This window comes from Chroicocephalus ridibundus, chromosome 15 (assembly GCF_963924245.1).
Source record: "Chroicocephalus ridibundus chromosome 15, bChrRid1.1, whole genome shotgun sequence".
NCBI classification, from domain to species: Eukaryota; Metazoa; Chordata; class Aves; order Charadriiformes; family Laridae; genus Chroicocephalus; species Chroicocephalus ridibundus.
Window position 1 is genome coordinate 604,265 of NC_086298.1, and position 21,125 is coordinate 625,389.

The 21,125-nt window shown below is 64.0% G+C and overlaps 2 protein-coding genes across 2 annotated transcripts; one reads left to right on the forward strand and one right to left on the reverse strand.

Moving 5' to 3' along the window:
* The first annotated feature begins 1,831 nt into the window (after window positions 1-1,831).
* Window positions 1,832-5,289, forward strand: EDF1 (endothelial differentiation related factor 1). Its single transcript, XM_063352756.1, has 5 exons — window positions 1,832-1,988; window positions 2,160-2,211; window positions 3,267-3,427; window positions 4,065-4,158; window positions 4,731-5,289. Exons 1-5 carry the CDS (start codon window positions 1,911-1,913, stop codon window positions 4,790-4,792), a joined length of 447 nt encoding a protein of 148 aa, XP_063208826.1. The 5' UTR covers window positions 1,832-1,910; the 3' UTR covers window positions 4,793-5,289.
* Window positions 5,290-6,382: 1,093 nt separating this feature from the next.
* MAMDC4 (MAM domain containing 4) lies at window positions 6,383-21,025 on the reverse strand. The gene is made up of 29 exons (XM_063352751.1): window positions 17,652-21,025; window positions 16,905-17,018; window positions 16,244-16,417; window positions 15,936-16,061; window positions 15,503-15,648; window positions 15,298-15,382; window positions 14,923-15,051; window positions 14,555-14,701; window positions 14,292-14,386; window positions 13,825-13,986; window positions 13,118-13,202; window positions 12,518-12,688; window positions 12,249-12,356; window positions 11,905-12,036; window positions 11,509-11,639; window positions 11,303-11,408; window positions 10,880-10,996; window positions 10,515-10,649; window positions 10,270-10,400; window positions 9,976-10,192; window positions 9,549-9,686; window positions 9,315-9,436; window positions 9,108-9,198; window positions 8,659-8,805; window positions 8,211-8,345; window positions 7,822-7,949; window positions 7,611-7,725; window positions 7,314-7,489; window positions 6,383-6,741 (listed from the first exon to the last, which is right to left on the reverse strand). The coding sequence occupies exons 1-29, from the start codon at window positions 18,163-18,165 to the stop codon at window positions 6,694-6,696; spliced, it is 4,125 nt and encodes a 1,374-aa protein (XP_063208821.1). The 5' UTR covers window positions 18,166-21,025; the 3' UTR covers window positions 6,383-6,693.
* Between the last annotated feature and the right edge of the window lie 100 nt (window positions 21,026-21,125).

Here is a 21,125-nt window from a genome sequence, read left to right on the forward strand (position 1 = left end):
CACACCCCAGCTTCCCAGCGCCTCACCAACCTCCCACCGCCACATCCCAAAGCCGCTCCTTCCCGTCTCCAGGGTGGCCGGAGCTGGGCGCGTGGTGGGGACAGACACCGCAGACCCACAGGGCAGAGGGGAACCCCCCCCCCGTGCCCCTGGCACCCCATTTCTGAGCAACGCCCGCATCACCCGGCCGCTCCTCCCGCGTTTCGCTATGAGGACCTGCAAAACCACCGCCCAGGGGAGTTAACTCCCGGCCCCTCTCCCATGCCCCTCGTTTCAGAAATGACGAGAGCGAGCGGCTCGGGTTTTCCCGCCTTTAGTGCGGAACTTTTTGTGTGATTCAGATGCAGAGTTGAGGGATTTTATTGTCTCCCAGCTGAAAGGGCAAGGACGCTGCTGTCTTTCAGAGGCAGAGCTTCCGTAGAATGGTTTGGGTTGGAAGGGACCTTAAAACCCACCCAGTGCCACCCCCTGCCCTGGGCAGGGACACCTCCCACCAGCCCAGGTTGCTCCAAGCCCCGTCCAACCTGGCCTTGAACCCCTCCAGGGATGGGGCAGCCACAGCTTCTCTGGGCAACCTGGGCCAGGGGCTCACCGCCCTCACAGCCAAGAATTTCTGCCCGAGATCCAATCTAAATCCATTCTCTCTTGCTTTGAAACTCTTCCCCCTCATCCCATGGCTCCCCTCCGTGATCCAGAGTCCTTCCCCAGCTTTCCTGGAGCCCCTTTAGGGACTGGAAGGGGCTGGAAGGTCTCCCCGGAGCCTTCTCTTCTCCAGGCTGAACCCCCCCAGCTCTCTCAGCCTGTCCCCACAGCAGAGGGGCTCCAGCCCTCCCAGCATCTCCGGGGCCTCCTCTGGCCCCGCTCCAACAGCTCCGTGTCCTTCTGCTGTCGGTGCCCCGGGGCTGGAGGCAGCACTGCAGGGGGGTCTCCCCGAGCGGAGCAGAGGGGCAGAATCCCCCCCTCGCCCTGCTGCCCACGCTGCTGGGGATGAGCCCAGGCTGCGGGGGGTTTCTGGGCTGCCAGCGCACGTTGCCGGCTTACGGCCGGCTTTTCACCCCGCAACACCCCCGAGTCCCTCTCGGCGGGGTCTCTCCGTCCCTCCCCCCCCCCCCCCGCCCCCTCACCCACGGCCTCACGCCGGCTTCCTGCCAAACGGGCGCAAACTGGTGAATTTTGCCGCCAAGGGGCCGCCCCAACCCGAGGGCCAGTGCTGCCCGGGGAGCGGGACTGCGCCTGCTCCGCCTTGCCCGAGGGGAACCCCGGTCCCCGGGAAGGATGGGCCTTCCCGCGATACCCGCCTCATCCACCGGCGGGCAGTGGAAATGCCCCCGCCCCAGGCCCCCCCTGCGCGGAAGTACGGGCGGGCGGGAAGGTCCCACGGCGCCTTCCCCCGCCAGCTGCCGCCCGGGCGGGTCCTCGGCGCCCGGGGCCGTCCGAGAACCGCAGCAGCGGCGAGCGGGCCGGACGGACAGCAGCCGCCATGGCGTCCCTACCCGCCGCGAAGCACCGACTCAGCGCATATTCGGCTCCGCCCAGCCGGGCGCAGCTATTGGTCAAGAATTCTGACAGCGCCGCAGCTTTAGCCAATCCCTTCTCGGCAGCGGTTTATTGGCAGCAGCAGCAGCCTCTCAGAGGGCACGGCCGCATGCCCCGCCCGCCTCCAGCCTGGCGTGCACACTCACCAATCGAATAGCGAGGAGGCTGATTGCTAGGTTTCTCTACCTATTACGAGCAAGAACGTCACGCCCGGCTCGCCCGCTAGTGAGCGCCCTCCATTCCTGAGTGGCGTGGGCGCCGCCCTATCGGCGAGCGCGGCGGCCGGCGGGGGGCGGGCGTTGGGCTGCGGGCCCCCCCTCCCCACAGCCTCCTGAGCGGCGGGCGCGGCGGCGGGCGGGGTTGGTGCCGGTGCCATGGCGGAGAGCGACTGGGATACGGTCACGGTGCTGCGCAAGAAGGGCCCCAGCGCGGCCCAGGCCAAGTCCAAGCAGGTCAGCGGGGGACTGGCGGCGGGGAGCGGCCTAGACCTTAGGCCGCAGGTTCGCCCGGGCCTCGGCCGCAGGCTTGGCCTGCGGCCGAGGCCCGGGCGAGCCTGCGGCCCATGCTGAGGGGGCGACTCCGGGTAGCGAAGCCCTCACCTCGGCCCCTTTTCCCCTCCCCAGGCCATCTTGGCGGCCCAGCGGCGCGGAGAGGATGTGGAGACCTCCAAGAAGTGTGGGTATCCAGTGGCCTGGCTCCCCCTCAGCCTGGGGGGTAGGGGGGGGGATAGAAGGCAGCACACCCCCTTCTTCCAGCTAAGCTAAAAGTTGTTCTAATTGGGGCTGCGTAGAGCTGAGAATCACTGGGAAGGGGGGGCAGCGCCCTGGGGAAAAGGGGGAGCGCTCTCTTGTAGCCAGCTGTGAGTTTCTGGTTGCCCAGAGCTGAGCGCTGGCTGGTGTCTGCAAAGGTCTTGGAAGAGCTTTTGTGATCGCAAAACTCCCCATTTTTGCAGCTTATTTCTCTTGTTGACAATGTATGCTTAAGGATTTCAGTGACTGCGTATCTTCCGTCTTTAAAAATTCCCTGTTTCCTGTCCAAGGTAAATTATCAGGTTCTCTCACCGTAGGGATGAGATTATGATGGTTGGAAATAAAGAAAACTGTGATCTTTGCACGAGATTTTAGTCAGCTTGATCAAGAGACTGAACGTCAGAGACTAATGTGAGAGAAAGGATCCAAACTATGACTTAAATACTGTAACTAATGAGACAAAACAAATAGCGTGTTTTTGAACCTTGGGCTTTCAGCAAAGCTAAGTAGGGTTAAAGTTTACATATAAAAGGCATCAGAAAATTGATTAAAAGCCACTTATTCACACTGCCTTGTACCTGAGCAAACAAGATACAAGTTCAAATATTAACCTCCACACATGCCGTAGCACAAACATGTGTGTGTCCGGAATAGTTTGAATATTAAATCCACAAGCAGTAGCAAGATCTTGCCTATCTGGAGTGAAGTTCAGATGTGAAGTAGCGAAAGGGGAGGGCTCTGCATGGCTGTGTTTAGACATCGACTTTAACGGGATTAAGGTAACATGTTCTCTGGTGGACAGGATCTGGTTGAGATTAGTGCAGATGTTGGCATGTTGAAATCTTGAAAGCTCCCTGGGATCCTGGGCAGCTGAGTGCTTACAAAAAGCGTTTTGATACTTTTTGGCGCAGCTCTGAGCCTTGTTTTGTTTGTCCTTGGTTTGTTTTTTTTTTTTTTTTTTGTTCTTGCTTTGAATGATAGGGGCAGCAGGCCAAAACAAACAACACTTTATTACAAAGAACACGGCCAAGCTCGACCGAGAAACAGAAGAGCTGCACCATGACAGAGTTCCGCTGGAGGTGGGCAAAGTGATCCAGCAGGGCCGACAGAGCAAGGGCATGACGCAGAAGGACTTGGCCACAGTGAGTACGGCCCGGGGCCCACCAGCCTCTGCTCCCGCTCTCCTGAGGCAGGTTTAGGTACCTCGAGGCAAAGGTGGACACTTTTCCTGTCCCCTGATGGGCAGCTGCAGTGGGATGGTATCATGAGCAGAAAGTTTGGTGAACACAACATCTCTGATGTCTGATCTCCAGGCAACATTAGTCATCTGGGAGATGTTTTAGGGGTTTATCTGTGCAGGCCTTGAACACCTGCTTGGAGACGGGGCGTTGCTGCGGCTGGTGAGCTGGTAGGAGGCTTTTTTTTCCCCTCTCCTCCTGTCAACTCACCACTGCCGTGAGGCTTTTGTGTACCATCTGGGCCTGATGCAGCGTTCAGGAGCTCGCTGCTCTCTTAAGGAATAGCAATATGTAGTGCTACTGCTCCTCCTGGGAGGCGGAGGGAGGTAGGAGGCTGTCCATGATTGGTGTCAGTGTCGCTGTGACACTCAAATAGTGTAGGGAGGTGATAGTGGTGATGGAGTAAGCCTGGAAGTAGCACTCTGTCTTCCGATCCTGGCATCATTAGAGGCTGTTACTTATCTGTGTGAGTTGTGGGGGGTTGGTGCTGAGTGTTTGCTGTGTATGGAGCCAGTGTTTAAGACACATCCTCTCTTCCTAGAAAATAAATGAAAAACCACAAGTTATTGCTGACTACGAATCAGGAAGAGCAATCCCCAATAACCAGGTTATGGGCAAGATCGAAAGAGCCATTGGTAAGTTAAGAAAGATGACTTCAAAAATAATGGCAATGTTTTCGGTGCCTAGGAGGAATGTTTTGGTTTACTTTACTTATATTTTCCATGTCAGGAAGTTGCTTGGCTGTAGGTTATTGTGGGTGTGGTGTCAGTAAGCTGTGTTCTGATAACACTTGGATCTGCTGACTGAAACCAGAACTGAGAGCTCTTTTTTCCTTTGTTCTTCATCTTCATGTGTGGAGCCGTGCCCTGGGGACCACCCCTGTATGCTCCCCCCAAAATCAATGAAATACTGAGACCCGTGAAGGCCTGATTATCCTTGGGAAGGCATCTTGTTGATGTTACTCTCCTAGGCCAGTTCAGACACTGTTCTCTGGGAAGACGGTGCACAAGCAAGAGTCGGAGCTTTGTCTGAAAATAGTCTGGTGCTCCTAGAAACTAAAGCAGAGTTCTCCCTAACTCTGGTTCCCCTGCCCTCTTTTTTGGATGTTTTCTTCCTTATAGCAAAAATACGCGGAAATAAAATTACCAGGTGGGTGATGGAGTGCTGATGGCCGCTGATGGTGGTCGTCTCCTTTGTCTTCTTCCAGGCCTTAAACTGCGTGGGAAGGATATTGGAAAACCGCTGGAAACTGGCCCCAAAGGGAAATGACACCAAAGCCTCGAAATCAGTTTGTCCAGACTGATCTCGTCTGGCTGGTTCTCCTTAACCACCAGAATCTCTCTTCGTATTGCCAAGCTGAACAAGAGGGTTTCAGACTTGCTTTGGGGGGGAAATCTGCCGAATCTGTACCTGCTGTAAAAAGGCAACCTTAAAGAAGCGATTTTCCTGATTTTGTTTTTCCTTCCTCCTTTCCAGAGATTGAGGAACTAAACCCAAAAAAATACCGCATCTGAAAAAACATGTGCGTCTTGGTGTTTAGAAGCAGCTAAGGTTAAGACACTTGGGGTGGTCTGAAATGCGATCATATAATTGGAAAAATTTGTGGGACGGGTGGGATATATTATATATAAATAATTTGGGAGAGTTGGGGGTTGATCAGTGTCTGCATTTGAAATGATGACTCAGTCACTGCATCACAATGACATTTTTGTTTGTTCCTTCCAGCCTGTTTTAAAGAGATCTATAATAAAGTTTGATACCCTTCAGTTGCACAGGGTACTTGCTGCGTGTTTACCAGCTGGCAGTAAATTTTTGTTCTGGGGTGTGAGCGGAGCTGCAGCACCCTCTTCCTTTGGGAAGCGTAATTAGTGGGACTACCTGGAGTGTCTGGGGCATGGGCGGGTGCTGTTGCAGCTTTCCTGGCTGCTCTGCCCCTTTCCCCGGCGGTGAGGACTGCAGCTTTGGCTGGCGGCCCAGAGATGAAATCAGTCCTGTGGTTTTGTCGTGTGCGGAGGTGAGCGGAGCCTGTGGGGTTCTACAGAGCGAGGTGGATGTGGACACGCTTGGTTGGGCATTTCCATGAAGCCAGAGCCCTCCTTGTGTCTCGCCTCTGCCCTTCCCCGGCTCCCACGAGCACAACGAGGTGGGGGCTCGTTCCTGTGGGCCAGTGCCGTGGTGGAGCTGTAGGGACAGCGCTTGGTGACTGCGTGGCGTAACCTAAGTGGGACAGAGCTGAAGGGAGAGTTGTCTGTGGCAGGGCAAGAAGAAAAACAGGTTTCGGTGGCAAACCAGGAAAGCAGGACACCCCGATCCCCTCCAGATGAGCTCGGGGGGTTGAGCTAATGCCCTAATGGGGATGCGAACCGGTCTGGCTGCTGCTGTTCTTGGGTGGCGGGTTTGGCCGGGGGCTCCTTAGGGCTGCACAGGATTAAATTAAGTTTTGAAAGCTGGGGAGGGGGAAGAGAGGGGTCCTGGGCTTAGGGTGGCCCAGGTGCAGGTGGGGGCGCCCTGGCCCTGAGCCCAGCCAGGGCCTCAGGAACATCTTTCTTTTTCCCAATGACCTTTGAAAGGCACGTGGGCGGTGTGGTGGTAGGTGGGCGCCCATGTGGTGGGGCCAGGGCTGCTCTGCCGCGTGTGCTGTGTGGTGCCCCCGCTCTGCTCCCTGCCCCCCGCCTCCCCAAACCCAGCAGAGGCCCTGGCCTTCCTCCCCGTGGCAGCTGTGTGCCCTGGGAGCTCTTGTGCCTAATCCCGGGCGTGGGAAGGAGCTCATGCCCTGTGCAGCACCTGCTGATCTGCCCAGCCCTGGGGGGGGGCCAGGACAACGCGCTTCACCCCTTCCATGGCCAGGACCGTGCTCGGACGTGGTTGGCCACTGCAAGGAACTCCTGCTGACGGCGCCTGGCAAAGCATGGGCATGTCACTACGTCTTGGTGCAGAAAATTCATGTTACGAAAAACAATGTAATTTCCCGAGCAATGGAGGTAGTGGAGGCAGTGGCACGTCCCTCGGCGGGGCTGGCACCCCGGGGTGAGCGCCCGCTGCAGCTCCCCGCTGTTGGATGCTGAGAGCCGGAGGCGGCTGCTGGAGTGTGGGGTCTTGCCGGGGGGATGCTCTGCCCTGCGTACGCCTCGCAGGCGTGAGTAGGCAATTACTGCTGCTGGCTTGTTATTTCAAACCTCATTCCCCTCTTTTGGCTCTGGAGATATAATGACCTTGTCCTGTAAAGAAAGGTGAACGGGAATCGGTTACAGTAAGCGTAGGCTGTGTCTAATTTGAAATACAAGGACCTCTTCCAGGCTGCAGAGGGGAGAACCCGTGTGCTGACCAACCAGCAGAGGAACCAAACCGCCCAGCGTGCCCGAGGGGCTCCGTGCCCTCTTTGGGGGTCAGTCCTGGGGTCAGTGGCTCTGCTGGGGATTACGTGGCACCAAACTCGTCAAGGGAAACTGTGGCTTAAGCTGCTTCTCACGGTTTTAAGTTGCTGGCTTGAAGAGGATGAGCAATGTTTGCATGACCTGCTCCCTGCAGGGCTCTGGGGAGGAGGATCGCAGCCTCAGCTCTTTCTGGAGCAACTGCCTGATGGCAGCAGCAGCATTTCTGGGTCAGTCCTACAGCTTGGGGTCACTTGTTAGCAGGCAGCCAGATAAGAGGCAGAGCCCTTTGCACCTCCCTGACATGTTGGCAGAGTGCGGGCTCAGGGGGAGCCTGCCGGGATTTGCTGAGCTTTTAGGAAAATGCTGTTTTGGCGCAGCTGGGGGCAAGCAGGAGAGCCCTTCACCCCTGTCCTTACATCTCGAAAAGTGATGTTGTCGAAGCCCTGGGGAGCGTTGCTCTCTGCTGGCGTCCCGCTTGCTGGCCCTCGCCGCTTCAGCCAGTACCAGCCTCCGACAGCCACCAGCGCCAGGACGATGATGGCCAGGAGGAGACTGAGCACCACCTGTGTCACAAAGCTGCTGGAGGATTTCTCTGCAGGGAGAAGAGATGCTGCCAGGCTCAGCTCACCAGGAGAGCTGGGTCTTGCACCCCTCAGCGCCAGCACTCCGAGTGGTGACGGGTTGAACTCTCACAGCCAGAACCGGCCCCGCACCTTCCCCTGGCACCTCGGGGCTGGAATGGCAGCCCCTCCCCGAGCTGTACACAATGTCGTCCAGTGCCACCGTCCCCTCCATCGGCCACCTCTGCGTTGTGATCTCAAAGATGATCTGTGGGGGGAGATGGGATATGGGGGGGGGTGATGTCTGGGGAAGGCACCCCACAGCCCCGGAGGGCACCCTGCACCCCAGGGCCACCCCACTCACCTGGAACTCGCTGTGGCTCTGCACAGGCACCACGCCGCCCCGCCAGCCCCGGCTCCGGTGCCCCGCCACGCTCCACACCGTGCGCTGCCCCGCCGCACTGTGCAGCCTCACCCGCAGCTCCCCGCAGGCTGCAACGTGGAGGGGGACAGGCACCCTGGCATCCCCACAGCCCCTCAAGAGCCACCGGGCCCTCCCGGCTGTGCCATCCTCCCCTGGGATGGCGGTACCCAGCAAGAATGGGCATCCCCACCGCCCCACCGGAGCTGAACCTCAGCATCCATGGTAGCGTGGGTGGGGAGGGGGTTTGCAGCCCCTGACCAAGCCCCATCATGGGCTCCTGACACCCTCCCCAGGGACAGCCCCCCCCTCCCTGCCCCTGCGGTGCTTACAGAGGTGCTCCGGGATGTCCATGTGGTACCAGAACCGCAGGCAGGAGTCGGCAGCAGCAGGCAGGTGCTGGCTCTCCAGCCGGGCAGTGGTGCCCCCAGAGCCCAGCACACTGGTGTCAAAGTGCACGTAGTGACCTGGACAGGTAGGAACAGAGCACAGGGTGTCCCTTTGTCCTGCAGCCCCCTTCCCACATGTCCTGCTCCCCTGCAAAATGCCCAGAGCGATGCCTGGAGGATCGCTCCAGCCCCCCCCCAGCCCCGCTCCCTTCGGGACTGATCCATCTCTCTCAGGCAAGGAGGGGGCAGGGATGCTGTGGAGCAAGGCCCCCCCTAGGATGCACTGGGTGGGGGGGGACACGACATTCATGGGTGACCCCATCCATCCCCAGCTCCTCTTCCTCCCCCCGAGCCGTGCCATGGTGCCCTGGGAGGGACGGGTGTCTCCTACCATCCCTTGTGCCCAGGGTGTGATCCTGCTCGGGGCCGGGGTACTTGACAAGGGGCACCCCGCTCTTCCAGCCCCAGGCGAAGCCGTGCAGGCGGGGGTCCGAGGGGCTGCTCCAGCCGCACAGGTCCCGCTCGAAGTCACAGGACGCTGGGAGAAAAGGGGGGGCTGTGATGCACCCAGCACCGCGGGCACCCACTGCCCTGCACTATCTGGTGGGAGACAGGGCATCTGGGGCGGAGGGGGGCAGCCCCCAGCCCCCTCCCCACTGCCCCCAGCTTTGGGCCAGGCCAAGCTCAGGGCAGGAGCAGGGCGCCTGGTGGCCACCGCAGAGCCATGATGGATGGGACAGGCTGTCCCCATCTCCACAGCCGTGTGCCCCCATGGGGTGCCCCATCCCCCCCACCCCACCCCGGGCCGGTCCATGGTGCTCCCGTGGTGTGGGCTCTCACCTGGCTCGGGGCAGGCTCCGTCTGACACGTGCAGGTCATCCAGCGCGATGTACCCGTGGTTGCCCCCAGCTCCCACTGCCTCGAACGTGGCCTGCCGGAGGGGTGGGCAGGGTGGGACGCTGAGGCTGGCACCCGCCACGCTCCCCTTGTCACCGCTGCCTGTCCTGCTCCCCGCCGTGAGGTCCCCGGCACCCTGCCCCGTCTCACCTGCCAGTCCCCATCCGGCTGGACGGTGACGTGGCCGCGGTGCCAGGCATCCCCCTCCATGGTGCTCACGCTCATCACCTTCCTCTTCACCCCGCTCTGCTCCACGAAGACGTCGAGAGATCCTGCCCAGGGCACCCGCCATGGAGGGGGGGCGGTTCCAGGCTGTAGGCCATGTGGGACCCCCACTCGTCCAGAGATGCCCCCGGGGGCCTCACGGGAGGTCATGGCACTCACCTGGGGTCCCGGCACTCAGCTGGTACCAGAAGGCCAGGCACTGGGTGGGTGCAGAGGGCTGGTAGGGCCGGGAGGTGAGGGCGGCCACGCGCCCCGCAGGCAGGGAGCCCCTGCCTGTGCTCACCACCATGTAATGGCCTGTGGGGAGAGAAGCCCCCGCGCCATCAACCCCGTCCCTGGGGCGGCACCAGGGGACTGCTGGGGCTGGAGTCCCCCCTCCAGGTCAGGAATCTCCCCCAGGCTGGGGAGCCCTGGGGCTGGGAAACTCCAGGTTTGGGGAGTCCCATACAGTAGTGCCCTCTGTACGTCCTGGGCAGGGCAGGCAGGAGGGCAGGCAGGGTGCTCAGGGCAGGCAGGAGGGCAGGCAGGACACCCAGGGCAGGCAGGAGGGCTCCATCAGAGCCCCGGCAAGCTGTGACCCTGGTACCTGTGGCGGTGCCGGTGGTGTGGTCGGCCGCGGGGCCGGCGGCGGTGCCAGTGCCGTTGCTCTGCCGCAGCCAGGAACGCGCCTCGCTGGCTGCCAGCCCGCAGGCATCCGCCTCGAAGGAGCAGGAGAGCTCGGCCCCACAGGGCCCCGCCGTCAGCGCCAGGTCATCCAGCGCCACATCCCCCAGGAACCCGTCCCGCAGGGCCTCGAAGGCCACCTGCCACCCAGATGGCAGTGTCAGATGGCCCCGCGCCCTGCCGTCACCCAGGGGCGTGCGAGGGACGCAGCTCTCACCCTGTACTGCCGCTGGCCCGTGGCAGGCAGCGTGGCCTGTCCCCGGTGCCAGACGCTGCCCTGGGTCCCCCGCCGGGTCCACAGCACCGTCTCCTCCGCTCCGTCCAGCCGCAGCTTGAGGTTCAGGGTGCCTGGGCAGAGGGGAGCGTCAGGCAGCCGTCCTGCACCCCTCGGGGATGCCGCGGTCCCCAGGGGAGCGGAGCCTGGCTGGGGCATCCCCGGGAGGATGCCATGGGGCTGCGTACCGATCTGCGGGCCGGCCAGGCGGTACCAGAAGGAGAGGCAGCGCGGGGCGGCGGCGGGCTGCTGGCGGTAGGTGACGAGCTGCGCCCGCTGCCCGCGGCTCCACGGCGCAGAGGGGTCCGCAGCCAAGAAGTAGCCTGAGTGTTGGGGACAGCCAAGGTGGAGGGGACACGGAACATGGGTGCCCTGAGCTGCAACACCCGCACCCCGGTCCCAGATGCGGGGGCCTCCGGGCTGCCCCAGCCGAGCTCGCCTCACAGGCGTGGGGCTGCTTGGGGTGCGCAGGGCACGTGCCAGCCCTGGGGAGGGGAGGTTGAGGGGTCCCCTGGGCCGCCCGGGGTCCCCGGGAGAGGAGCCAGCCCCTTACCCGAGCCAGTGGTGTGGTCAGAGCCCTGCCCCTGCCCCGTGCCATGGACCCATTTGAAGTCGCTGGACTGATCCTGGTACCAGCCGCACGTGCCCCTCTCGAAGTTGCAGGACAGCTCTGGCAGGAGAGAGGTGACCGTGGAGGGAGAGGGAGTGGCGATAAGGCACCCCAAAAGCAAACAGGCCCCCGAAACATCCCTTTCCCTCTGCTCCCTGGCCCCACTCCCCGACTTCGCCCCGTGCGAGCGCCCTGGGGCAGGGCGGGTGCTCAGGACTTCTGCACCTCGGTCCTGTCCCCTGGGCTGGGGACAGAGTGACAGTCACCAGGCAGCCCCTGTGGGAGCAGCACCCATCTCTGCGGGTGGGGGGCCGGGGTCCCCCCTGCTCGCGTCCGCCCTCCCTGCCCATGTGCCCCTGGCTGTACCCGCGGCCTCTGATGGCACCGCGTCGGGGTGGCACTGCACGAATGTCACATTGTCGATGGCGGCGCTCTCCGAGTCCTGCAGATCCACCAGCCCCAGCAGCTCGACCTGGGGGCGGCGTGGCGGCGGTGAGACGCAGGGTGCCTGTCAGGGCTGGCACTGCCCTGCCAGTAGCCGACCAGGCTGGTCCCTGTGCCCCTGGGCGCACCTGGAAAGGCCGTGTCCTCTCCCCCAGCAGGACACGAACACGTCCCTCAGCTGTGCCAGCATGTCCCCTCGTGTGCCAGGCCAGGTGGGTGGTGCCGGTGGTGTGATCCGTGATGCTGACGGCGAGGAAGCCTGGGCAGGAGAGGTGGTGTGGAAGCCACGAGGACCAGCAGCCCCCAGCCACCCCCTGGAGCCCCCCCAGTGCCTCAGCACCTGCCCAGCCCATGGCCACAGGGGACAGGGGTGGGGATAGGGACACCCTGGCTCCAGGACAGTGTGATGGGGCAGAGCAGGGCTGGGAGAGCCAGCAAAGGCAGGGAGGTGTGGGGGGCTCTGCCCTTTGCCAGGGTGGGACAGGGAGCGGGCAGGGGACCCCGGGGCTGGGCGCGGGGGTTACCTTGGGGGCTGTGGTGGATGCGGTAGCTCATCTCCATGGCGCAGGCAGGGCCAGAGGGGCCCAGCAGAGGCGTGCGTGCCTTGGCAGCAGCCATCGCTTGTCCTTCTCCTGCCTGGAGGGCCAGGAAAGCGCCTGGGCACGGAAGCGACATGAGAGGTCAGGGCAGGGGTCCTGCGTCCCTGTCAGCACCCCCAGCCCAGCACCCTGCCTGGGCATCACCCCCCGCCTCCCACCACGGCACCCGTCTACCCCAGCGGGGCAGGAGCGTGGGGTCCCTGCGCCCTGGGAGCCCCCGCGGTGCTGGGGACCAAAGCGCGTTGTCTCGGTGGTGGGAACAGCCTCACCTGTGAGGACGGTGTTGGCAGCCTCAGTGGCCTCCTGCACGCCCCAGCGCAGCCGCCCCACGCTGACGTCGTGCCAGCCCCCGGCCCCCGCCTCGAAGGTGGTGGCTCCTGCAAAAACCCAGGCTCAGCCCCATCGGGCCACCATGTTTCCCGGGGGCCGCGTGGGCACCCATGTCCCCCCGCCGTGCCAAGGAGTGCCCAGGTCGCCCTGCCCTGGTCCCCTGTGCTGCCTGGCTACCGGGGAGCTGGGGGTCGCCTGTGGCTCTCACCACAGCGCTTCTCGTCGGAGCCGTCGGCACACGTCTCAGCGAAGTCGCAGGCCAGCTCCGCGCTGATGCAGTCCCCGCTGTCACAGGCCACCTCCTCGGCCGTGCAGGGGGCGGCACGCGTCTGGCTCGGCAGCGTGGTCGAGGTGTTGTCTGATGGTGAACCACCCTGGGCTGGAGAGTGGTGGTGAGAGGGACCGGCAGCGTCACCGGTGTCACCCCTTCAAGCCGTGGTCCCGTGTCCCTGTCCCCAACCATCTCCCTGCTCTCCCTTTCCCCCAGCCCCATCCCTGCCCTGCCCTGCCTGCTGCCACCAGACGGAGGGGACGGAGGGGGTAGCTGCTTGTGTGACACGGCTTGGGCAGCAGGTTTTGGCACAGGGGATGGAGCGTAACAGCTGCAGGACGAGGACACCAGGCAACCTGGGCTGCAAGCCCCAGGGCAAGTGCCTGCCGTGCTGTGCCCAGGATGGTCACCATGAGGAGCGGAGGGACAGGCAGACCCTGCAGTCGGTCCTTTAAGGATGGTGCCATGGGCACAAGACACCTGGGGACCACTGCCCACGCTGGAGCAGGGGTGGGGGACAGCCACCCTCCAGCTCACCCTGCATCGGCTTGCAGCCCGGAGAGAGGATCAGGTCATCGATGGCCACAGTCCCCGCGCTGCTGGCCACCCCCTCAATCAGCACCTGCGGGGAAGCACCGTGCCAGCAACATCAACATGGGGTCTGCACAAGTACAGAGGGGACAGGCAGTGGCGCTGGGCACGGGGGGGGCACTGGGGAGCCACGGGACAGGGGGAACCCAGCTCCTCTGATCGGCCGACACAGCTTCCCCCGGGAAGGGGCTCGGTGGCAGCAGGGGCGATGCCGCGGCTGGAAGGGGTGCGTGGGGTAGCCTTGGGGTGACGGTGCTGCCCCTGCACACAGCCGTGGCTGCGGCTGCCCAGGGGTGCTGTTGGGTGCCCTCAGGGTGCCATTGGGGTGCCCTCCAGAGCCAGCTGGGAGGGGGTCTGGGGGTGGGGGTGGCCACGGGGCATAGCAGACAGGACGGTGGGAAGGCATGGGGGGACATGGGATGGATGAAGACACCCCCCACCCCCTTCCAGTGGGGCAGTCCCTGGCTGGGGGGGGGGGCTGGTAGGGGGATTTGTAGGTGCGGGCACAGGGACACGAGGGTGGCCTATGCCAGGACTAGGAGGGTCAACCTTTACTCCCGGGCCCACGGGTGCACACTGGGGGTGACCCTGTGCCCTCTGTGTCCCTTGCCCTGCAGGCAAGCCCAGCTCGCCCCAGCATGGCGCCAGCCCACCTTGAAGCTCTCGGTCACTTTGAAGTCCACTCTCTCCCGGACCCAGGAGCTGCCCAGGTCTCCCATCCTCTCCCTCACCAGGTGCTTGGTGGTGGAGTTGGTCACATAGGAGATGCTGAGGCTGCTGGTGGCTGAGCCGTGGAGGTAGCAGTACAGCACGAGCTGGGGATGGGGAGGGGGTGAGTGAGCCCCGAAGCCCTGGGCAGGGGTACGCACCCCCCCCTGCATCCCACGGAGCGGCTGCCACCCCACCGAATGCTGATGAAGGTGGGGCCGAAGGCGCTCAGGGCTCCCATCAGGCACCGGAGAAGCCACCAAACCACCCCCAAAAACCCTCTGCCCACCCCCAGCAAAGGGCCAACCGCAGCCCCAGCCCCGTGCGGGGGTCCCCACGGCTGAGGACCCTGTCGCCTGCCACCGCTGTGCCCACACAGGCTGCGAGATGCGGAATCCCGGCTGTGACTCACGGAGCAGGAGTTGGTGGCCTGGAAAATGGGACTGCTGAGCTGCGCTGTGCCGCTGGCCCCCGCGGCCGAGGTGTCGCTCACGTGGAGGAAAAAACCTGTGGCAGACACCGGGCAGAAGCTGAGCGGTGCTGGGCCGGGTGTGCGGGTACAAGGTGCTGTTTTCCCGGCAACGGCCTTAAGCCAAGCCCAGGCACACGTTAGCCCAGGGGCTGGAGGCCATGTCTACCCCAGGGACCCTGGGGTGCCAGTGCCTGGCCACGTACCTGCCCTGCTGTTCCTGCTGTGGTCCCGGGGGGGGACGCTGTACCCAGTCCCCAGGCTCAGGCTCGTGTTCCTCTCCCACTTTGTCTGCCCGTCCTCTGCCTTCCAGCTGCAAAGACCGTCCTCAAAGGAGCAGTGGGAAAAGTTCTCTGCAGGGAGGGAGGCAGAGCAGAGTGACCCAGGGAGGTCCCTGTGATGGGCTGACCCCTCCATAAAACCATCCGGGTGATTTTGTCCCTTTGGCCGCACAGCCACGGGGCAGAGCTGAGGTGACCCCTGCCAGCCCCACAGCCCGGCTTTGCCCCACCGACGCAGACCCTCAGCCCTGACGTGCGGACAGGGGGCCGGTCCCGGGGCCAGGGATGCTCACGGCACTGCATGGGCTCCTCATCCGAGCCGTCTCCGCAGTCGTCAGTGTTGTCGCAGAAGCGGTGCTGTGCCAGGCAGGACCCCCGGTTGCAGCGTTTCTCCTCCGCCCCGCAGACCTGCTGCCCTGGCTCTGGGGCGGTGGGACACACCGTCAGCACCCGGCCAGCCCCATGGGGACGCCAGCACACGCTGGGCTCCCCCCACATCCTTCCCTGGGTTGCTCGAGGGACAGGGTTTGCTACCTGCCCCATGCCCCGGCCAGGCAGATGCACCCAAGAGCCAGCGGGCAGCAGGAGAGCCCCCCCAGGTGCAACGCCCAGACCAGTTTCCCTGGGGATCCCGGCTGGTGTCTCACCCCTGTGAACGCGGGACTCACCCTCCAAGCCGCAGTTCCTGAAGATGACGTCGTCGAGAGCCAGCTGTGCCCCGCATCCCGGCGGTTGTGTCAGGGAGAAGATGAGCTGCCGACAAGATGCCAGGGATGGCACGAGCTGAGCACCTGCCCAAGCTCCCCAGACATCCTTAGCTCCTGGTGAGGGACATGGGGGCAGTGCCCGGGTACCGACATGGCCCTGTCTCACCTGGAACTGCCCCGCGATCCGGCCCGGGTAGGCGACCAGCTGGTGCCAGCCCTCGCCTCCGCGCCCGGGGCTCTGCCACAGTCCCACCACCTCATCCCTGTACGCCATGGCCAGGCGCAGCACCGGCTGCTCCGTCTGGTTGAGCCCTGTGGGGAGCCCCAAAACATGGCCCTCGGCAGCGGGCACCCCGGGGTACCCATGGGGACTGAGCCCTGCCCCCTCTGGGGACCAGAGCCGGGACCCCCGGGTCCTGCCAGCTCTGTGTGCAGAGCATGGAGAGGTGAGCGGGATGGCAAGGATCCATCTTGACGTGCCGGTGGCTCTGTCCCTGCCATGGGGGCAGGTGGTCCCGTCCCTCCCCACTGCCCCCCATTGTCACCTCCCTGTGCCCAGTTCCCCGAGAGCCAGCTGTGCCCGCCGTGGGCACCCTCACCGCTTCCCGAGAGGTGGTACCAGGCCCTGATCTCACACGTGGCGGCCGCTTCTCGCATCACCGGTGACCTGAGCCAGGCTGTGGCCGCGGTCTTTGCCGGAGGGGACACCGTCACCATGAACCACCCTGGTGAGGGCAGAGAGCAGAGCAGGGGCTGCAGGCCCATGGGATGGCACCAGAGCCATGGCCAGCAGAGCTCCTGCCCCACCATGGGTCTGCTCCTACAAGGATGGGTGTCCCAGCACCCTGGCTTCAGGGCACCCATGGGTGCCCGGAGCCCACTCACCAGCCAAGCGGCTCCCACTTACCCAGGTCGGTGCCCACGGTGTGGTCTGAGTGGGGCCCCACGTCCCATGCAGCCAGGCTGGCCCTGCCCCGCACCCATCTGTAAGTCGAGGTGCTCACGTCCTGCCAGCCGCAACCGCCTTCCTCGAAATCGCAGGTGAAAGGGGTGCCCAGCACTGCTGAGCCCCGCAGGTACCCTGAGGGTGGGTAGACGGGGGGTCAGGGCAGGGCTGGGTCCGCCCTGCGCCCACCGTGGGGACCTGCACCCACCCCAGGGACCTGCACCCACCCTGGGGTCCTGTACCCATCCTGGGTAGCTGCACCTCCCCAGGAGGCTTGTGTCCATCCCAGGGACCTGCTCCCACCCTGGGGTACTGCACCCACCTGGGGGACTTGCACGTACCCAGGTGACCTGCGTCCAGCCTGGGGACCTGGCCCACCCACCCCGAGGGACCTGCCACCAGCCCAGGCACCTATGCCCACCCCAGGGACCTGTACCCACCCCAGGGACCTGTACCTACCCTAAGGATCTGCACCCACCCTGGGGACCTGCGCCCACCTGGAGGACCTGCACCCTCCCTGGGGTCCTGCACCCATGGTGCCCCCGTCTCCACCGCAAGCTCTTGCCCCAGGAGCAGGGTCTGGGAGTGGGGCCGGGGGGGGTGGGGGGGCCCAGGCACTCACCGCACTGGTTCTCATCGGAGCAGTCGCTGCAGTCGCAGACGAAGTCGCAGAGCCGCTCGGCCGCGCTGCTGCAGCTGTTGACGACCGTGGACCAACTGGGGAGGATGGTCCCGGCTACGGGAGAGACAACGCGGCTGAAAACCCGGCGAGGATCCGGGCACAGTGCCCGCAGCAGGTGACAGAGGGCACACATGACTTACGGGTGACATTTGTCTGGGCTCCCTGGTTTGGGACTCTGCCGGGGGGACACTGAGCTCTCAGCAGCAGCAGCAGCCCTGGGACGGGACCCCCGCACCCCACACCACCCCTATCTCCACCTTTGCCATGTCCCACCACCAGCCCTGCTCCCGCGCACCCTCATGGTGCCAGAGCCTGCTGGGGCTGGCGCACCAACCCTCCAGTCCGCTCTATCACACCCCTGCTCTGAATCTTGGCACCCATTTTGGGGGGAAACAGGAAAATTTGGTCATATTCCTCCCCACGCTGAGCAAAGCCATTGGTAATACCCAGCCCAGTGCTGGCGGCTCCTCCCGGGCAATGTAGGGCTGAGCTTCGCCAGCGGAGCCCAAAGCAGGGTTTTGCTGGGCTGCATCTGCCGCAGACCCCCCCAGGACAGCGCAGCCCCCCCTGGAGCTGGGGAAAGCGGCGATCCCCATGGGAGCCCGCTCTGGGGAAGGACAGAGCAGAGCAGCCAGCGCCACGGCCCCTTCCCTCCCCGCAGCGCGACCCCGTGTCGGCAGAGCTCACCCAGCAGCAGCAGCAGGAGGGCGAACACCGCTTGCCCGGCCATCTGGGCCTCCGGGCCACGGCGAGGGTAAAACGGAGCCCAGAGAGGCACAGGGCCGGTGGGGAGGTCACACAGCGAGCCCAGGGCTGGAATCTGCCCCGTGTTGGACTTCAGCCCCGCCGTTATCGGCCTCCCAGCCCCAACAGTGGGTTTATGGCGAGGCGGTTTGCCGGGCTGGGACGGGTCACCCGTGGTCCTGCCGCCCGGCACCGCTGCCAGCATCACGCGAGCTGGCAGCTGTGCGTCCCCAGGAGACCTTCGACTGCTTTTCCCCACCGAACCCCTCTTCTCCAGCCCCTCTTTTCCAACCGGGCTGAGATGCCGGGTGCTGCTCTGCCCGGGATGGGGCCAGCTTGCATGGTCTGGTGGCACAAACCAGCTCGGCGAGGAAAAAGGCCACTTCTTCCTGCTGAGCCAGCCATGCTGCCAGTCCGAGAGGAGAAGCTGGCACCTCTGCCGGGGCGTGGGGGCCATGCCGTGCCAGCTGCCTGGGCTGTGTCATGCCTGACCACAGGGAGAAACAGTCCCTGAGCGTAAGGAGCAGCGGGAGAGCCTTGGGGCACAGGGCACGGGCTGGCAGCCGGGTGCAGCCCGGCCAGGGAAGGCAGCTGTGCTGGGCGAAGTGGGAATGGGGTGCCAGGAGTGACCCGGAGCCGGGAAGGGGTTGTGATGCACTCGGGCAATGGAGAGCCGCAGCAAGCAGGATCCTTAGGACTGGGGGTGTTTAGACATAAAAATGTTGGAGCTTCAAATTCAGAACAAAACTCCAGCTGTCTGGAGACTTGGGACAGGCTGGGAGAGGAGGCAGGGACAAGGAGGACATACAGAAGGAGCAGCCTGTCCCAGCACCCAGCTGAGCTGGCTTTGCCGAAAGCTTGGGCTCCAGCCGAGCCTAGGGACCCACCAGGGCAGTCCCCAGGGACCCCCCGGGGGCAGGCAGGACAGGGGGGATCTCATCCTGCCCAGCGCGGGCAGAGCAGCCAGGCAGCCCCGTGTTCCCGCTGCTCCACGCGGTCTGTGCAGCAGCCGCTTTGGGAGGGTGCCCAGGCTGGCGCAGAGCCTGGCAGGCTGCCTGCAGCCCTCCTTCCCCAGCCTCCGGCTGCCTCTCCCCCCGCCTCAGCAGGCAGCTCCTGGCCCTGGGGACACAGAGGTGCCATCTGCGGGGCCAGCCCTCACCCCCGCCTGCACCGCTCCTTCTGGCAGGAGCGTCTCAGCACCCAGCTCGTGGCCGCTGCGGGGCAAAGGGGCACAGCTCTAGGGCCACAACCAGGTCACTCCCGGGGGAAATCAACCCCGGCAGAGCCCCAGTATGGGCTGTTCAGTCCGGAAGGAGCGTGGCTCGGCAGCCAGAGCCGCCACAGGGCACCACCGGGGCTGCCTGGTGATGGCAGCCACTGCCCAGCCTCAGTTTCCCCACCTGGACAGGGGAAGCTGCTGCCAGGACCCGTGGGGCCGGGACTGCCCCAGGGGAGCTCTCCTGCCGGCAGCCCCCGTACACAGAGACGGGCCCCCGTTGCTGAGGGCTGGGCGTGGAGGTTTGTCCCCTCCTAGCCGGTGGCCTTGGACAGCAGATTGCAGCACGATTGCATCAGGCGCAGTAAAACGCAGGGTTCAGCTCCTTCCCCCGGCGCGAGCCGGGGCAGGCGGAGGCTGGCAACCCTGCGCCCTCCCAGCCTGGGCACCCAGGGCCGGCAGCGCCTGCAGGCAGGACCCTGCCCTTCCCCGGAAACCTGGCAGGCACCAAGCTGACCAGGAGCCAGCGCCGCAGCCTCTGGCAAAGCAGCCACCGGTCTCCTGGGCACCGCAGGCAGAGCACCTCCAGCAGCTCTGAGCCCTCCCCTCTGCACGGGGGAGGCACAGGGGGATGCCGGGCCCCCAGTGCGAGAGATGTGGGCATGCTGGAGCAGATCCAGCTGGCGCCGTGACAATGGTGAAGGGACTGGACTTCCCAGGGGGTTGTCACCCATGTGTATAAAGACCTGACGGGAGGGAGCACAGGGAAGGACCCAGCCTCTTCTGAGCAGCCGGTGCCCCGTGAAGGACGAGAGACAAGAACAAAGTGACACCATTAAACGCCACTTCATCTTAAGAAAAACAACTTTTTTTTCCCCGTGAGGGTTGTCAAAACCAGAGCGGGCTGCCCAGGCTGCTGTGGGGTCTCGATCTGTGAAGGTACCCAAAACCCACCCGGCCACAGCCCTGAGCAACCTGCTGGAGCTGGCTCTGCCGGGGCGGGGGGATGGACAGGACATCTCCAAGGTGCCTCCAAGCTCTGCGATTCCGTGACTCAAAGGGCAGCTGTGCTGCTCCGTGCGACCAATGCAAGGCAATCAGCCCCCCCCCCACCCCGGGTTTGTCACCTAACAGCCACCAGTGTTCAGTGCACGCACAACCGCTGGGTGACATTCACCCCAGCACGGGGGAGATGGTCAACACCCCGCAGGAGGTAAGGTCTAGGCACAGCAGAGCTGTTTTTCTAGAGGCGCAGTGCGACCTCATGTGTCTTCAGGGTACCTGGGCTTAGCCCCCAGCTTTCTTCCCCCTTGCAGGGCTGGCGATGGCTTTGGGCACTGTCCTCCGCAGGGGACACAGCTCCAGCCCCGGGGCCACCAGCCAGGCAGTGGGCCCTGCACCCCCAGCCCGGCCCACGAAGCTCATCCCCATCCATCACCTGCCTTTTGAGTTCGGGGCAGGACACTGGGCACAGGGGCCGAGCTTTAGCAGGTCGTGCTACCCCTGCACAGCTCCAGGTACAGAGGAACCGTCTCCTCCCCAGGTAGCCCACATCCCCAACGGCAAGAGGCGAAAACAGGGGGGCAGCAGCCGGCAAAGCAGCCAGGCAGGAGCCGAGAGCACACAGGATCGCAGCGTGACAAATGAAACGGGGCTGGGACCAGGGGAGGTGAGGTTCCTCCAGCCCCAACCTTGTATGGGACAGCCATCGAGCGATCCACCCGGCCAACGCGACCTGCGCATCTCCCCCAAGCTCTCCTGCCACTGAAGGCTCCAGCAGCTTTTCCCAGTCTCCCCACCCTGCTCCTCACTGGAAATACAAACGAAGAGTCTCCCTGGGAAATACTGAGGGGCAGGAGCCAGCCCTGGCCATCTGGAGGGCTGAAATCAAGGAGGATGCTCTCCCTCAAGGTGTGACCACCTGCTGGCGTGGGAACGGTCACATTCTTCCACACCACGCTCCCGGGCAGCTCGGCTGCCCCCCAGCAGGAGATGAGGGTGGTCCTTCCCTCAGGACCACCCTGCCCTTCCCGCCACCAGGTGTGGGGACTCATCGCTTTCTCCCCATCTGCCTCAGCCCTTCCCAAGGCAAATCCTGACGCACCTTCTGCTGTCCCCACCCCAGACCCTGCCAGCTCCGGGGTCAGGTCCTCCACGAAGGACTGGAAACCTGGGGGGGGGTCATTCCTGCTGTAAGGGGG

Excerpts from the sequence above, each read along its gene's own strand:
- EDF1 (XM_063352756.1), top strand. The coding sequence starts at position 1,911 with ATGGCGGAGAGCGACTGGGATACGGTCACGGTGCTGCGCAAGAAGGGC. Across the intron at positions 3,428-4,064 it reads CGCAGAAGGACTTGGCCACA|AAAATAAATGAAAAACCACA; the intron begins GTGAGTACGGCC and ends CTCTCTTCCTAG. Across the intron at positions 4,159-4,730 it reads CAAGATCGAAAGAGCCATTG|GCCTTAAACTGCGTGGGAAG; the intron begins GTAAGTTAAGAA and ends GTCTTCTTCCAG.
- MAMDC4 (XM_063352751.1), bottom strand. The coding sequence starts at position 18,165 with ATGGCCCCCACGCCCCGGCAGAGGTGCCAGCTTCTCCTCTCGGACTGG. Across the intron at positions 11,640-11,904 it reads CATCCACCACAGCCCCCAAG|GCTTCCTCGCCGTCAGCATC; the intron begins GTAACCCCCGCG and ends TCTCCTGCCCAG. Across the intron at positions 9,687-9,975 it reads CACCACCGGCACCGCCACAG|GCCATTACATGGTGGTGAGC; the intron begins GTACCAGGGTCA and ends CTCTCCCCACAG.